This window comes from Halichoerus grypus, chromosome 2 (genome assembly GCF_964656455.1).
Source record: "Halichoerus grypus chromosome 2, mHalGry1.hap1.1, whole genome shotgun sequence".
Taxonomy (NCBI): Eukaryota; Metazoa; Chordata; class Mammalia; order Carnivora; family Phocidae; genus Halichoerus; species Halichoerus grypus.
In genome coordinates, this window is record NC_135713.1 from 146,144,433 (window position 1) to 146,162,771 (window position 18,339).

The following is an 18,339-nucleotide window of genomic DNA, read 5'->3' on the forward strand; positions in this document are numbered from 1 at the left end:
GGTAATAAAGTAGAAAATTGCCCCTCTGTCAGGTTATTAGGGGGAAAACACTTGAAGGAGAAAAACACAGCTTTTGAAAATGGACTGCACTCTGACTTGCAAAACAGATACACTGTGTGAAAACATGACTATCAGATCATATCCAAGCTCAAGGTCTTTTAACACCACTTAGTTCAGATCCATATATTTCAAGATAACACAAACAGATTTAACAGTAACTGTACACAGGTCTTCTAAAGATATGACTATTTATTGTTGCAGCAATTCTCTGTTTTCTAAACTCTGATCAGTGTTGGCCAGTACTGTCCTATGACTAACTCCTATGAATAACTCTATTAATATTCCATCCTTAATCCATCCTTTTTGAGACTTCCCATGGTCCCTTATGGTGACTGTTTTCCTTGTTGCAGAAAGTAAGAAATAAACCTTATTGGCTACAGATGTGTTCCCGGTGATGTTTGTCTGATAAGCGTCAAAGCAGATTTCCAACATTTGTCATGTTCTCCTTGAAATGCTCGTCTGAGCCCACTTTTGCTGGACCCTTTTCTTCTTTCTTTCCTTTTCTTTTCTTTCTTTCTTTCTTTTTCTTTCTTTCTTTCTTTCTTTCTTTCTTTCTTTCTTTCTTTCTTTCTTTCTTTCTTTCTTTCTTCTTTCCTCTTTCTTTCTCTCTTTCTCTCCTTCTCTCTCTCTCTTTCTTTCTTTGAGAGCACACATGCACATCTGTGCATGCGAGCAGAGCAGGGAAGGACAGAGAGAGAGAGAGAATCCCAAGCAGGCTCCACACTCAGCACTGAGCTGAGCTGGATGTAGGGCTTGATCTTGTGACCCTGAGATCATGACTTGAGCCGAAACCAAGAGTCGGAGGCTTAACTGACTAAGCCACTCAGGAGTCCCTGCTGGACCCTTTCTAATCACAACAGTCATTTGATGTTTAAATATCCTTATCTAGATTCAATTCAAGAACTACAACATCTAATGGCTCTTATTATATTATATGTATTATATTATACATGCATACCCGAGGATGTTTATACTTTTAAAAGAGGACAAAGAAAGATTAGTGAACATCTCTATTGCTAAGTCAGGCAACATGGCACATAAAGAGAAAAGAGATTGTTTCCTTCATAGATAGAAGTCCATCATGAATTCAAATCCCTAACCCTTCTTCTTTTTTTTCTTCTTCATCTATCTCGAAACTTTTTTTAATTTTATAATGTTATGTTAATCACCATACATTACATCATTAGTTTTTGATATAGTGTTCCATGATTCATTGTTTGCATATACACCCAGTGCTCCATTCAGTATGTGCCCTTTTTAATACCCATCACCAGGCTAACCCATCCCCCCACGCCCCTGCCCTATACAGCTCTCAGTTTGTTTCTCAGAGTCCATAGTCTCTCATGGTTCATCTCCCCCTCCGTTTTCCCCCCCTTCATTTTTCCCTTCCTGCTATCTTCTTTCCTTTTTTTAAACATATAATGTATTATTTGTTTCAGGGGTAAAGGTCTGTGATTCAACAGTCTTACACAAGTCACAGCACTCACCATAGCACATACCCTTCCCAATGTCTATCACCCAGCCACCCCATCCCTCCCACCCCCCACCACTCCAGCAACCCTCAGTTTGTTTCCTGAGATTAAGGATTCCTCATATCAGTGAGGTCATATGATACATATCTTTCTCTGATTGACTTCTTTCGCTCAGCATAACACCCTAGAGTTCTATCCACGTCGTTGCAAATGGCAAGAATTCATTCCTTTTGATGGCTGCTTAATATTCCATTGTATATATATACCACCTCTTCTTTATCCATTCATCTGTTGATGGACATCTTGGCTCTTTGCATAGATTGGCTATTGTGAACATTGCTTATAAACATTGGGGTGCACGTACCCCTTCAGAACCCTACATTTATATCTTTGGGGTAAATACCCAGCAGTACAATTGCTGGATCGTGTGGTAGCTCTATTTTCAACTTTTTGAGGAACCTCCATAATGTTTTCCAGAGTGGCTGCACCAGCTTGCATTCCCACCAACAGTGTAGGAGGGTTCCCCTTTCTCCGCATCCTCGCCAACATCTGTCGTTTCCTGATTGTTAATTTAGCTATTCTGACTGCTGTGAGGTGATAGCTCATGGAGGTTTTGATTTGGATTTCCCTGATGCCGAGTGATGTTGAGCACTTTTTCATGTGTCTGTTGGCCATTTGGACGTCTTCTTTGGAAAAATGTCTGTTCATGTCTTCTGCCCATTTCTTGATTGGATCATTTGTTCTTTGGGTGTTGAGTTTGATAAGTTCTTTATAGATTTTGGATACTAGCCCTTTATCTGATATGTCATTTGCAAATATCTTCTCCCATTCTGTTGGTTGTCTTTTGGTTTTGTTGACTGTTTCTTTTGCTGTGCAATAGCTTCTAATCTTGATGAGGTGCTAATAGTTCCTTTTTGCCCCTGCTTCCCTTGCCTTTAGTGATGTTTCTAGGAAGAAGTTGCTGCAGTTGAGTCGAAGAGGATGCTGCCTGTGTTCTCCTTTAGGATTTTGATGGACTCCTGTCTCACATTTAGGTCTTTCAAACATTTTGAGTCTATTTTTGTGTGTGGTGTAAGGAAATGGTCCAGGTTCATTCTTCTGCATGTGGCGTCCAACTTTCCCAACACCATTTTGTTGAAGAGACTGTCTGTTTTCCACTGAACATTCTTTCTTGCTTTGTAGAAGATGAGTTGACCATACAGTTGAGGGTCCATTTCTGGGCTCTCTATTCTGTTCCATTGATCTATGTGTCTGTTTTTGTGCCAGTACCATACTGTCTTGATGATGACAGCTTTTTTTTTTTTTTTAATTTTTTTATTGTTATGTTAATCCCCATACATTACATCATTAGTTTTAGATATAGTGTTCCATGACTCATTGTTTGTGCATAACACCCAGTGCTCCATGCAGAATGTGCCCTCCTCAATACCCATCACCAGGCTAACCCATCCTCCCAACCCCCTCCCCTCTAGAACCCTCAGTTTGTTTTTCAGAGTCCATTGTCTCTCGTGGTTCTTCTCCCCCTCCGATTCCCCCCCTTCATTCTTCCCCTCCTGCTACATTCTTCTTCTTCTTTTTTTTCTTTCTTAACATATATTGCATTATTTGTTTCAGAGGTACAAATCTGAGATTCAACAGTCTTGCACAATTCACAGCGCTTACCAGAACACATACCCTCCCCAGTGTCCATCACCCAGTCACCCCATCCCTCCCACCCCACCCCCCACTCTAGCAACCCTCAGTTTGTTTCCTGAGATTAAGAATTCCTCATATCAGTGAGGTCATATGATACATGTCTTTCTCTGTTTGACTTATTTCGCTCAGCATAATACCCTCCAGTTCCATCCACGTCGTTGCAAATGGCAAGATCTTATTCCTTTTGATGGCTGCATAATATGATGATGACAGCTTTGTAATAGAGCTTGAAGTCCGGAATTGTGATGCCACCAGCTTTGCTTTTCTTTTTCAACATTCCTCTGGTTATTCGGGGTCTTTTCTGGTTCCATACAAATTTTAGGATTATATGTTCCATTTCTTTGAAGAAAGTGGATGGTATTTTTGATAGGGATTGCATTGAATGTGTAGATTGCTCTAGGTAGCATTGACATCTTCACAATATTTGTTCTTCCAATCCATGAGCATGGAACATTTTTCCATTTCTTTGTGTCTTCCTCAATTTCTTTCATGAGTATTTTATAGTTTTCTGAGTACAGTTACTTTGCCTCTTTGGTTAGATTGATTCCTAGGTATCTTATGGTGTTGGGTGCAATTGTAAATGGGATCGACTCTTTAATTTCTCTTTCTTCTGTCTTGTTGTTGGTGTATAGGAATACCACTGATTTCTGTGCATTGATTTTATATCCTGCCACTTGACTGAATTCCTGTCTGAGTTCTAGCAGTTTTGGGGTGGAGTCTTTAGGGTTTTCCACATAAAGTATCATATCATCTGCAAAGAGTGAGAGTTTGACTGCTTCTTTGATGATTCGGATGCCTTTTATTTCTTTTTGTTCTCTGACTGCTGTGGCTAGGACTTCCAATACTATGTTGAATAGCAGTGGTGATAGTGGACATCCCTGCTGCGTTCCTGACCTTAGGGGGAAAGCTCTCACTTTTTCCCTATTGAGAATGATATTCGCTGTGGGTTTTTCATAGATGGCTTTTATGATATTGAGGTATGTACCCTCTATCCATATACTCTGAAGAGTTTTGATCAAGAAAGGATGCTGTACTTCGTCAAAGGCTTTTTCTGCATCCTTTCAGAGGATCTTATGGTTCTTGTTCTTTCTTTTATTAATGTATTGTATCACATGGATTGATTTGCGGATGTTGAACCAACCTTGCAGCCCAGGGATAAATCCCACTTGGTCGTGGTGAATAATCCTTTTAATGTACTGTTGGATCCTATTGGCTAGATTTCTGGTGAGAATTTTTGCATCCATGTTCATCAAGGATATTGGTCTGTAATTTTCCTTTTTGATGGGGTCTTTGTCTGGTTTTGGGATCAAGGTAATGGTGGCCTCATAAAACGAGTTTGTAAGTTTTCCTTCCATTTCTATTTTTTGGAACAGTTTCAGAAGAATAGGTATTAATTCTTCTTTTAATGTTTGGTAGAATTCTCCTGGGAAGCCATCTGGTCCTGGGCTTTTGTGTTTTGGGAGATTTGTGATGACTGCTTCAATTTCCTTAGTGGTTATAGGTCTGTTCAGGTTTTCTATTTCTTCCTGGTTCAGTTTTGGTAGTTGATACATCTCTAGGAATGCATCCATTTCTTCCAGGTTATCTAATTTGCTGGCATAGAGTTGCTCATAATATGTTCTTAGAATTGTTTGTATTTCTTTGGTGTTGGTTGTGAGTTCTCCTCTTTCATTCATGATTTTGTTGATTTGGGTCATTTCTCTTTTATTTTTGATAAGTCAGGCCAGGGGTTTATCAATCTTGTTAATTCTTTCAAAGAACCAGTTCCTAGTCTTGTTGATCTGTTCTACTGTTCTTTTGGTTTCTATTTCATTGATTTCTGCTCTGATCTTTATTATTTCTCTTCTCCTGCTGGGTTTAGGCTTTCTTTGCTGTTCTTTCTCCAGCTCCTTTAGGTGTAGGGTTAGGTTGTGTACTTGAGACCTTTCTTGTTTCTTGAGAAAGGCTTGTATTGCTATATACCTTCCTCTTAGGACTGCCTTTGCTGTATCCCAAAGATTTTGAATAGTTGTGTTTTCATTTTCTTTGGTTTCCATGAATTTTTTAAATTCTTCTTTAATTTCCTGGTTGACCCATTCATTCTTCAGTAGGATGCTCTTTAGCCTCCATGTATTTGAGTTCTTTCCAACTTTCCTCTTGTGATTGAGATCTAGTTTCAAAGCATTGTGGTCTGAAAATAGGCAGGGAGTGATCCCAATTTTTGGTACCAGTTGAGACCTGATTTATGACCTAGGATGTGATCTATTCTGGAGAATGTTCCATGGGCACTAGAGAAGAATGTGTATTCTGTTGCTTTGGGATGGAATGTTCTGAATATGTCTGTGAAGTCCATTTGGTCCAGTGTATCATTTAAAGTCTTTATTTCCTTGTTGATCTTTTGCTTAGATGATCTGTCCATTTCAGTGAGGGGGGTGTTAAAGTCCCCCACTATTATTGTATTGTTGTCAATGTGTTTCTTTGCTTTTGTTATTAATTGCCTTATATAATTGGCTGCTCCCTTGTTAGGGGCATAGATATTTACAATTGTTAGATCTTCTTGTTGGATAGACCCTTTAAGTAGGATATAGTGTCCTTCCTCATCTCTTATTACAGTCTTTGGTTTAAAATCTAATTTGTCTGATACAAGGATTCCCACTCCAGCTTTCTTTTGGTGTCCATGAGCATGGTAAATGGTTTTCCACCCCCTCACTTTCCATCTGGGGGTGTCTTTGGGTCTAAAATGAGTCTCTTGCAGACAGCATATTGATGGGTCTTGTTTTTTAATCCAATCTGATAGCCTTTGTCTTTTGATTGGGGCATTTAGCCCATTTACATTCAGGGTAAATATTGAAAGATAGGAATTTAGTGCCATTGTTTTGCCTGTAAAGTGACTGTTACTGTATATTGTTTGTGTTCCTTTCTGGTCTATGTTGCTTTTAGGCTCTCTCTTTGCTTAGAGGACCCCTTTCAAGATTTCTTGTAGGGCTGGTTTCATGTTTGCAAATTCCTTTAGTTTTTGTTTGTCCTGGGAGCTTTTTATCTCTCCTTCAATTTTCAATGACAGCCTAGCTGGATATAGTATTCTTGGCTGCATATTTTTCTCATTTAGTGCTCTGAATATGTCCTGCCAGTCCTTTCTGGCCTGCCAGGTCTCTGTGGATAAGTCTGTTGCCAATCTAATGTTTCTACCATTGTAGGTTACAGATCTCTTCTCCCGAGCTGCTTTCAGGATTTTCTCTTTGTCTCTGAGACTCGTAAGTTTTACTATTAGATGTCGGGGTGTCGACCTATTTTTATTGATTTTGAGAGGGGTTCTCTGTGCTTCCTGGATTTTGATGCCTGTTTCCTTCCCCAAATTAGGGAAGTTCTCTGCTATAATTTGCTCCATTATACCTTCTGCCCCTCTCTCTCTTTCTTCTTCTTCTGGGATCCCAATTATTCTAATGTTGTTTTGTCTTATGGTATCGTTTATCTCTCGAATTCTGCCCTCGTGATCCAGTAGTTGTTTATCTCTCTTTTCTCAGCTTCTTTATTTTCCATCATTTGGTCTTCTATATCACTGATTCTTTCTTCTGCCTCATTTATCCTAGCAGTTAGCACCCCCATGTTTGATTGCACCTCATTAATAGCCTTTTTGATTTCGACTTGGTTAGATTTTAGTTCTTTTACTTCTCCAGAAAGGGTTTCTCTAATAACTTCCATGCTTTTTTCAAGCCCAGCTAGTTTCTTTAAAGTGATGATTCTGAACTCTAGATCTGACATCGTACTAATGTCCGTATTGAGTAGGTCCCTGGCAGTCGGTACTACCTCTTGTTCTTTTTGTTGAGGTGATTTTTTCCATCTTGTCATTTTGTGCAGAGGAGAATAGATTAATGAGAGAACAAAATGCTAGCAGGGTAACAACGTCCCCAGAAAATATACTCTAAACAAATCAGAAAAGACCTGAAGCAGTGGGAAAAGAAAGGGAAAGAGAGAAAAAAGAAAAAGAAAGAAAAAAAGAAAAGAGAAAAAGATAAAGATAAAAACAAACAAAAGCAGAACAAAACAAAACAAAACAAAAACAGAATGTGATCAAATATGATCAGGCTGGTTTATAGATCAGTGCTACACACTAGATTTTGGGTGTATTTTGGTGTGTTAAAAGAAAGTCCCTCCCAAAATTTTAAAGAAAGAAAAACTTATATATGTACAAAAATAAGGGTTGATATGATGAAGGGATGGAATATGACTGTAAAGATGGAAATTATAAAAAATTTTAAAAAAGGATTTGATAAGTTGTTTGAAAAAAGAAAGAAGAGGATAAAAAAAAAAAGAAAGAAAAAAGGGAGAGAATGTGATCAGGTAGGGCAGTAGAAAAAAACCATACACTAGAGATTTAGAGTATATTTTGATCTGTTAGAAGAAACTATCTCAAGATTTTAAAGAGAGAACAACTTATATATATATGCCAAAAATACGGGTAACTACTATGAAGGGATAGAATATGACTTTAAAAATGAAAAATAAAAAAATTTTTTTTTTTAAAAAGGGATTGATAAGATGTTGGTTGAAAAAGGGAAAAAGAAAAATTCAAAAAAAAAGAAAAAAAGAAAAAAGAAAAAAAGACAGTTAAAAAAAATTAACTTTGAAAGACTAAAGAATCATGGTAAAAAAGCCATGAATTCTATGTGCAGTATTCCTCTAGCCCTGGAGTTCTGCCGTTCTCATTGATCGGTAAACTTGGTTTGGCTGGCTGTTTTTGCTGATCTTCTGGGGGAGGGGCCTGTTGCCGTGGTTCCCAAATGTCTTTGCCGGAGGCAAAATTGCCCCGCCCTTGCCGGTCTGGGCTAAGTAATCTGCTCGGGTTTGCTCTCGGGAGCTTTTGTTCCCTGCAAGCTTTCCCTACAGCTTTGGAGGCGGAGAGTGAAAATGGCGGCCTCCCAGTCTCCGCCCTGGAAGAGCCAAGAACTCGGGGTCCCGCTCCTCAGTGCGCCCCCAGAGAAAAGCCGTCAGTCACTCCCATTTCCCTGGTCTCCGGCCACACTCCGCGCTCACCCGGCCTGTGACCGCGCCTTTCTATCTGGCACCCGACCCCGGGTGGAGTCTCCAAACCCAGCAGATCCCCGCGGTGCGCTCCCGCACCTCTCCTCCGGGGGGAAGAAGGTGAGTCTCCCCGGATCTGCCGCTTGTTGGGTCCCTGCTGGAGGAGCAGTGGCCCGACTGTGCCGCGGATCCTGGTTTATGGCAACCCCGAGCTGAGAGCCCGCGCCTGGGCTCCGTCTCTGCAGCCGGCTTCCCTGCTCCGATACCTGGGAGCTCTGCCGCACTCAGGCACCCCTGGTCTTTCTGTGACCCCGAGGGTCCTGAGACCACACTGTCCTGCGTGGGTTCCGTCCCCCACTTCGCCACCAGAGTGACGTCCCTCAGCGGAGTAGACTTCTAAAAGTTCCGATTTTGTGCTCCGCGGCTCTATCACTTGCCAGAAGCGGCCGACGGAGGCCCCTCCCCCGCCGTCTATCCTCCCCAATAACCCCTCGGATTCACTTCTCCGCACGTCCTACCTTCCAGAAAGTGGTCGCTTTTCTGTTCAGAGAGTTGTTGCTATTCTTTTCTTCGATCTCCTGTTGAGTTTGTAGGTGTTCAGAATGGTTTGATCCCTATGCAGCTGAATTCCTGAGAGGAGACGAAATCCAGGTCTCCTACTCCTCCGCCATCTTGCTCCGCCCTCTATTTCATTGATTTCTGCTCTGATCTTTATGATTTCTCTTCTCCTGCGGGGTTTAGGTTTTACTTGTTGTTCTTTCTCCAGCTCCTTTAGGTGTAGGGTTAGGTTGTGTACTTGAGACCTTTCTTGTTTCTTGAATAAGGCTTGTATTGCTATATACTTTCCTCTTAGGACTGCCTTTGCTGCATCCCAAAGATTTTGAACACTTGTGTTTTCATTTTCATTGGTTTCCATGAATTTTTTAAATTCTTCTTTAATTTCCTGGTTGACCCTTTCATTCTTTAGTAGGATGCTCTTTAGCCTCCATGTATTTGAGTTCTTTCCGACTTCCCTCTTGTGATTGAGTTCTAGTTTCAAAGCATTGTGGTCTGAAAATATGCAGGGAATGATCCCAATCTTTTGGTACCAGTTGAGACCTGATTTGTGACGTAGGATGTCATCTATTCTGGAGAATGTTCCATGGGCACTAGAGAAGAATGTGTATTCTGTTGCTTTGGGATGGAATGTTCTGAATATGTCTGTGAAGTCCATTTGGTCCAGTGTGTCATTTAAAGTCTTTATTTCCTTGTTGATCTTTTGCTTAGATGATCTGTCCATTTCAGTGAGGAGGGTGTTAAAGTCTTTCACTATTATTGTATTGTTGTCGATGTGTTTCTTTGCTTTTGTTATTAATTGGCTTATATAATTGGCTGCTCCCACGTTAGGGGCATAGATATTTACAATTGTTAGATCTTATTGCTGGATAGACCCTTTAAGTAGGATATAGTGTCCTTCCTCATCACTTATTATAGTCTTTGGTTTAAAACCTAATTTGTCTGATACAAGGATTCCCACTCCAGCTTTCTTTTGGTGTACATTAGCATGGTAAATGGTTTTCCACCCCCTCACTTTCCATCTGGGGGTGTCTTTGGCTCTAAAATGAGTCTCTTGCAGACAGCATATTGATGGGTCTTGTTTTTTAATCCAACCTGATAGCCTGTGTCTTTTGACTGGGGCATGTAGCCCATTTACATTCAAGGTAACTATTGAAAGATATGAATTTAGTGCCATTGTATTTTCTGTAAGGTGACTGTTACTGTATATTGTCTGTGTTCCTTTCTGGTCTATGTTACTTTTGGGCTCTCTCTTTGCTTAGAGGACACCTTTCAAGATTTCTTGTAGGGTTCATTTTGTGTTTGCAAATTCCTTTGGTTTTTGTTTGTCCTGGAAGCTTTTTATCTCTCCTTCTATTTTCAGTGACAGCCTGTCTCAATATAGTATTCTTTGGCTGCATATTTTTCCCATTTAGTGCTGTGAATATATCATGTCAGTCCTTTCTGGCCTGCCAGGTCTCTGTGGATAGGTCTGTTGCCAATCTAATGTTTCTTCCATTGTAGGTTACAGATCTCTTCTCCCGAACAGCTTTCAGGATTTTCTTTGTCTCTGAGACTCATAAGTTTTACTATTAGATGTCAGTGTTGACCTAATTTTATTGATTTTGAGAGGGGTTCTCTGTGCCTCCTGGATTTTGATGCCTGTTTCCTTCCCCAAATTAAGGAAGTTCTCTGCTATAATTTGCTCCAATATACCTTCTGCCCCCATCTCTCTTTCTTCCTCTTCTGGGATCCCAATTATTCTAATATTGTTTCGTCTTATGCTGTCACTTATCTCTTGAATTCTTCCCTTGTGCTCCAGTACTTGTTCATCACTCAATTTCTCAGCTTCTTTTATTTTCCATCATTTGGTCTTCTATATCACTAATTCTCTCTTCTGCATCATTTATCCTAGCATTTAGAGCCTCCATTTTTTATTGCCCCTCATTAATAGCCTTTTTATTTTGACTTGGTTCGATTTTAGTTCTTTTATTTCTCCAGAAAGGGTTTCTGTAATATCTTCCATGCTTTTTTCAAGTTCAGCTAGTATCTTTAAAATCGTCATTCTGAACTCTAGTTCTGACATCTTACTAATGTCCGTATTGATTAGGTCCCTCTCAGTTGGTATTGTCTCTTGTTCTTTTTTTTGAGGTTATTTTTTCCATCTTGTCATTTTGTCCAGAGGAGAATAGATGAATGAGAGAACAAAATGCTAACAGGGTAAAAATGACCCCAGAAAATATACACTAAACAAATCAGAAGAGACCTGAAACCAGAGGGAAAAGAAAGGGAAAGAAAGAAAAAAGAAAAGAATATGATCAAATATGATCAGAGTGGTGAATAGATCAATGCCACACACTAGATTTTGGGTGTATTTTGGTCTGTTAGAAGAAAGTACCTCCCAAAATTTTAAGGAAAGAAAAACTTATATATGTATAAAATAAGGGTAAATATGATGAAGGGATGGAATATGACTGTAAGGATGAAAAGTATAAAATATTTTTTAAAAGGGGATTGATAAGATGTTGGTTGAAAAAGGGAAAAAGAAAAAAATTCAAAAAAAAAAAAAGAAAAAGAAAATTAAAAAAATTAACTTTGAAAGACTAAAGAATTATGGGAAAATAGCCATGAATTCTATGTGTAGTATTCCTCTAGTGCTGGAGTTCTGCCATTTTCATTGATCGGTGAACTTGGTCTTGGCTGGCTGTTCTTGCTGATCTTCTGGGGGAGGCTCCTGTTGCCACGTTTCTCAAATGTTTTTGCCAGAGGCAGAATTGTACTGTCCTTGCTGGGTCCAGGCTATGTAATCTGCTCGGGTTTGCTCTCGGGAGCTTTTGTTCCCTGCAAGCTTTCCGTACAGCTTTGGAGTACGAGAGTGAAAATGGCGGCCTCCCAATCTTTGCCCCAGAGGTGCCAAGAACTTGGGGCCCCACTAATCAGTGAGCCCTCAAAGAAAAGCAGTCAATCACTCCTGTCTCCCTGGTCTCTGGCCGCACTCCATGCTCACCCGGCCTGTGACCGAGCGTTTCTATCTCTGGCACACGACCCCATTTGGAGTGTTCAAACCCAGCAGATTCCTGTGGTGCACACCTGCTCTGCTCCTCCTGGGGGAGGAAGGGGAGTCTCCCCGGATCTGCTGCTTGTTGGGTTCCTGCTGGAAGAGCAGTGGCTGGACTGAGCCGCAGATCATGGTTTATGGCAACCCAGAGCTGAGAGACCACTCCTCGGCTTTGTCTCTACAGCCGGCTTTCCTGCTCCAATCCCTGGGAGCTCCGCCTTACTCAGTCACCCCTGGTCTTTCTGTGACCCCGAGGGTCCTGAGACCACACTGTCCCCACGAGGGTTCCACTCCCCGCTTAGCCACTGGAGCGATGTCCCTCAGCAGAGCTGACTTCTAAAAGTTCTGATTTTGTGCTCTGCTGCTCTATCACTTGCCGGAAGCGGTTGACAGAGGCCCCCTCCCCGCCGTCTATCTTCCTGAATATTGCCTCGGATTCACTTCTCCACACACCCTACCTTCCAGAAAGTGGTCACTTTTCTGTTCAGAGAGTTGCTGCTATTCTTTTCTTCAATCTCCTGCTGAGTTCGTAGGTGTTCAGAATGGTTTGATCCCTATCTAGCTGAATTCCTGGGACCAGACGAAATTTAGGTCTCCTCCTCTTCCACCATCTTATTCCTCCCCTCCTTCTCTATTGTTAATTAGCCCTTCTCATTTGCTGGCTTCTACCTCTTGTACAAGCTGTCTGCAAGAGCTCTGGTTGTCATGACTATGTGTCAGCCAATAAGAAAGAGTGGTGAAGACTGTGATTCTGCCTTGACGTCTAAGGACACTGCTGGAAGGCACATACATTTATGCTTATGGTCCACTAGCCACACTTTAGGTACGTTACCATACCTAACTGCATTGGTGATTGGGAAATATATTTTTTTAGGCAGTATCTGCTCAGTTAAAATTGGGTATATTTTTAAAGAAGGTAAAACTGGATATTAGGGGACAACTTGCTCCCTGTATCACAGGAAGGGATGAACAGACAGATTATCTCCTACCTGTCATTTTTCAAAGCTTGCCCACCTGTTTAATAGGCATGAGGTCAGATGCATTACTAATTGTGAATGATGGCTTTCTTCTTTATTCGGGTAAGTGCTAAGGAGTCAAAGGATGTGTAAGGGTCATGCTTATGGAGTATGAGGTGGGGGACTGTAGTGGTGAAAGAATCCTGTTTTGGAATCAGATGGTGGGCATGTACTTATAAGATTTTGACCACATAGCCCCTTGGAATAGAATTCACTCTTCCCTGAGTAAATTCTTTCTTTGGAGAGAGAATGTGGTGGAACTGTTTGGTTGAGAATGCAGTTCCCTATGCTGTTCTTGATTTTTATGAAGTCAATTTAGAGAAAATTAATCCAGCTTCAGTAAAAAGATGCAGATTGAACTTTAAGGATGACTTTTGGCCTTTGAAGACTTTTAGGGATGTCTTAAGAAAACAGAAAGTGATTTTGGCATCTCTTATGATGGTTGCCTTCTATAATCAAAGACTCGAGATGATAAATTATGGTCTAACTTGGAGGTAGTAGACTGCAATCAGGGACTGTTCTTTCCTCTCCCCCTGCCTCCCTGCTGCCTTCTATGTTAGATGGTGATATATGTAAGAGCAATAAGAAATGCTAAGGGGATTTAAGGGGAAGTTAATGAGTGGAGTTGGTGGCATGTGATTAGATTTGTGTTTGGAACACATCCTGGAAAAAAAACTGTGGTTGTGTATGTGGGGTAGGGTGAGGAAGAGGGCAGAGAACACTGTTTGGAAATTCCTGCATCATCCAAGTAAAGAATGACTGTGTCTTTGGACTACGATGGTGGTAGTTGCAACCCCAAGGATTGCATCTCATGGAAAGGTAAGGAGTGAAGGTCAAATGGACAGGATTTAGTGAGGGACTAGACGTGGGTGGTGACAGAAACCTGCTGACCTGGTGAAGCATTCACTCAGTTACCAGCCCTGAAGGGGATATCATGACTTTGTTTGTTGGCATGATGAATTTGAGATGACTCTGGAACATCCAGTGTGGGTATTGAGGTGGAGCTGGGTGGTGAAGAGCTTGGAGGAGACATGTGGCCTATAATATGTATGACAGACTTTGGTATTAGGTAGTAACTTGAAACCATGGTCACGAATGAGAGTGACTTGAGAGACCGTAGACTGAGAAAAGAAGGGTCTAGCACCAGGTTATCACTTAATGTGAAGGAGTGAGCCAGAGTAGGAGAAAAACCAGAAATGTGGTGTCACCACCAAAGGAAGAAAGATTTTCAAGGAAACTAACAACAGTGACAATGCTGTTGGAATTAGGTAAGAAATCTTCGGGCTTGTCCATTCATTCAACAAATATTTATTGATGAGGGTACAATACTAAAAGTCAAAGCCTCAAATCCCCTGAATTGCACATTCTAAAGGGAAAAAGAAAAATAGAATACACAAATTAAATTAGAAAGAGATGGTGGACTGGGGTAAGGATACCATTTTGGACAGGGTGGCTAGTGCAGGCACCTCTGATATAATCACATTTGAAAGTTCCTAAATCTAGTGCAGAAGAAAGCCATGCAAAAATGTGGAGGAAAGCACCCAGGCATCAGGAACCCTGTGTTGAAGGACCACAGGCTAGAATTGTGCTTAGATATTCTGATCAACAACAAGAGGGCCAGTGCAGCTGGAGGAGAGGGATGAAGGAGAAATTTGGGGAAATAGCCATAGGTGAAGGGCTTTGGGGGCCCTTTGGAGAGAAGAGATGTCCTTGGACACTTAGTGACACAGAGATGATGACTGATTGCTAAAAGTAGCAAGGGATGTCTGGAACAGAAGCCAGGCTGGAGTTTGTTGAGGTGGAGGAGGGGAGTGAGAAGTGGAAACTGACGATCTGGACAACTCTCTGAAGGGGAGGGCAGCAGCTGGAAGGGAAGGAGGGGCAGCCTCTTTTACTTCCCTTCATGTGGATTTGGGACTCTTGGCTTCTCATCTCAGAAGAAAATCCTAGAATGGGCTCCTGGAGCCACAGGGACATCCTGGAGGAGGAGGACCCCCTCTCCTGAGTCTTAAGCAGTCCTCCCCACCCCACACTTCCCTATGACCTTCTTCATTGCTCCTGTCACTTCCTTGTTCCTGAGACTGTAGATGACAGGGTTCAGCATGGGTGTGAGGACTGTATAAAAGATGGACACTACATCATCCTGGCCAGGAGAGTGGTAAGATGCAGGTAACATATAGGTATACACGAGGGGCCCATAGAAGAGGTTGACAACTGTTAAGTGGGAGGAGCAGGTGGCTAGGGCCTTCTGACGCCCCTCCATGGAGTGCATCCCAAGCACTGCTGCCAGAACGAGGGCATAGGAGGTGGTGATGAAGACAATGGGCACCAGAAGGACCACAACACCTGTCACAAAGAGCAATCGCTCATAGGCAGCTGTGTCAGCACAGGCTAGCCTCAGCAGTGAAGGCACCTCGCAGAAAAAGTGTGTAATCCTCCTTGAGCCACAATAGGGGAACTGCAGGGTCAGTGCTGTCTGGATGGAGGCATTGATGGACCCTCCCAGCCAGGAGGCAGCCACCATGAGCAGACAGGTCTGATGGCTCATGAGTGACGGGTAGCGCAGAGGGTTGCAGATGGCCACATAGCGGTCATAGGCCATGAGGGCCAGCAAGAGGCACTCGGCAGCCCCAAGGAACATGAAGAAAAACATTTGTGCCCCACAGCCCACAAATGAGATGCTAGTCCAGCCAAAGAGGAAGCCTGCTATCATCTTGGGGACGGTGACTGAGGTGAAGAAGATGTCTAGGAAGGACAGTTGGCTGAGGAGGAAATACATGGGTGTGTGGAGCTGGGCATCAGCCCAGATCAGGAAGACCATGGCAGTGTTGCCAACCATGGCTAGTGTGTAGATTATCACAACCATGCTGAAGAGAAACAGGTCCATCGGGCTCTCATTAAAAAGGCTTGTGAGGATAAAACCGACAGTGGAGGAGTGGTTCTAGGGCCCTCTGTCTGCCTCCTGCCAAGCCTCACTGTGGGGAGGAAGAAAACCAACTCACCAACGGCTCAGAAGCATCTACTCTGACTTAGGGAGAGGGTGATGGATGAAAACAAAAGGTCAACAATTAAGTAAGCTGGCACAGGGGCTGTGGGAGGTCTTGCAAATTTTTATAGGGTTGGCATTTTTCTTGATGAAAAACTACTATAAAAGACTTGGCATGCAGCCAAAGCAGTGCTCAGAGGGGAACTTATAACACAAAATATATGTGTTAAAAAAAAAAGAGGAAAGACTGAAAACTAATGGTCAAAGTTTCCATCTTAAAAAGCTAGAAAATAACCACAATGTATTAGAACACCCCATGTTTTGAGAAATATACACACTTAGCAATGTTTCCAATAATAAACACATAAGTAAATATTCACACAAAACAAATTTTTTAAAACAAACACTTTCATGCCAAATATAAGAACTAGATCCACAAATATGTGAATTATATGGTTCAAAATTCTCATTGTAGATACACGAGGATCTATGTGATGAATTTTTCTTAGAAATAGCTGAGAGCCCATGACTGTGGCTGACAGGGTGCATTTTATCAGCTAGTGCAGCTGTGCAGTACCATCTTGACCTGGTCATCCTGACCCCCAGGAGTCCTAAAACATGCCCTTTGTGCTCAGAAGCAGTAATTGCTCTTAAGCAGATTTCTGGCAGTATGTTGTCCTTATCCTTATAATATTACCTCATTTCAATGGATTTGCTATAGCAGTATTTTTACCTTAGTAAGAAGATCCCTTATGAACTTTTTTGATGGAGAATAGGCCTCATTATAAGTATAAACCTGTGAACTTCATAATAGGAGTAGGTAAACCAGTTTCAGTAGTTTCCCTTGGAAGTATCTGGGGTCCTTAAAGTTCTCCTTTCTCGAATTACTTTTGTTCAGGTAAAGTCAATTTCAATGAATGTCAAGTTAAGCTATGATGAGAAAGAAGTCACCCAAAGGCAGTTTTAGAAGGTATGGATGAGGGACAAGCTCAGACCAAACACACAACTGCAAGAGAGCCAGAGAGATCTGCCCACCAGGCAAATTTCCAGAATTTGTGGCCTGCTGGCTTCCTTGGTTCTAGGATCCCAAATCCTAGGGAATATTTTGAATTCCAGCTTATATTTCTGTGCTTGAGATAGCAAATGACTTAGATGGAGAGAATGAAGATAAATAAAATGAATTTCCCAATATTCTCTAATGAGTTGAGAATAGGAGAGAATGTTGGAGCTGGTTGACACTGTTGGGTCACTGGGACAGGACTAGAGGGTCATCAAAGTGTTGTGGATGTGCGGCATGTCAGAGATGTGACAGACTGTGGCCCTAATCTGCATGTCCTTCAGAATCACCAGCAGAGTTGTGCAATCTATGGGTGATCTGTGTTTCCGGTTTCCCTGAATCTAATTCCTGGGAGTGGGCCCTTGAGCACCTGTGCTTCTTAAGGCTTCCAGGCTAGTCTGACATGTGGTCTGAGTTGAGATCCACTGCCCATAGTTTTTGGTAAAGGTATGAAGGAGCTTAGAATTCAAGGCTTGTCCTAGGTCCTACAGGTCTGTGTCAGGGAGCTATGCCAAGAAAATATTTTCCTCATTGCTCATGCTGGCATTTCTTGCTATGCCAAGGGACCCATCTTATCTATGGCCTTAAACTTCACCATTTCCAGGATGCTCACGCCAGGTTTTACAGATTCCTTAGCGGTGAATCAAATGTGTTCAGAGTATAGCAGTGCCCATCCCAAAGCTTCTCTCTGGAGCTGAGCATAAGAAGTTTACACTGTTAAACTGAAACATTCAAGATGAGCTTTTAGTGAAGGTATGATATATTGCATCTATTTTCTATATTTTATGATGTTTTGACATCTTGAGGCCATGGAGACCCGGGAAGGGACTGTCCCTCTTAGGTTTGCTAATTCATAAAGATGGTGAACAACTTGCAGGGAATAATGTCTTTGGTGTGAAAAACAACCAATCCTGAGTCCATAACCCCATCTTCCTCCCTATATCAGTCTGGAACAATATCCCTCTGCCATAATCACCCCAGGGACAGGTTTCAGACAACTAGAGACCACCCCTATAGCTCAAAGCCCACCAAAATTCTTACTATCCAGTCCTAAACCTGATCAGCTGTGCCTTACCCAATCTTTCCCACAAAAATTATAGTAAAAGCTTTTGCCTATGCTTTCTTCTCATTCATTCTGCCTTCTGGCCAACCCTGTTGCTTCCTTCCCCATGTGGCCTTGCATGGTGTGGCATGCCCCCTCCTCTTGGGAGCTGTAGAAAGTTACCTTTTTAATGACAATCATCTCCTGATCTGTTCACTTCACCATAACCTGACATAAAACGAGACTCCAGGTGCATTTGAAAACATTCCCTTGAAGAGAATTTTTTCATGTTTTCCCTGTTTTGTCATCTTGTAGACAGAGCTTGTGTTGTTTGGTGTCTCAAAAGTCTTATGAGACTAGATTTTACAACTGGAGGAAACCTAGTCCATCATCCCAATTTTATCCATAAGCAACAATG

The 18,339-nt window shown here is 41.8% G+C and overlaps 1 protein-coding gene across 1 annotated transcript; it reads right to left on the bottom strand.

Annotated features, from left to right (window-relative positions):
* Window positions 1-14,844: 14,844 nt before the first annotated feature.
* LOC118522401 (olfactory receptor 2T1-like) lies at window positions 14,845-15,771 on the bottom strand. The gene has a single exon (XM_036071423.2). It carries the CDS (start codon window positions 15,721-15,723, stop codon window positions 14,845-14,847), a length of 879 nt encoding a protein of 292 aa, XP_035927316.1. The 5' UTR covers window positions 15,724-15,771.
* Window positions 15,772-18,339: the final 2,568 nt, after the last annotated feature.

What these genes read in the sequence shown, in the direction of transcription:
- LOC118522401 (XM_036071423.2), bottom strand. Translation starts at nt 15,723, where the DNA reads ATGGACCTGTTTCTCTTCAGCATGGTTGTGATAATCTACACACTAGCC.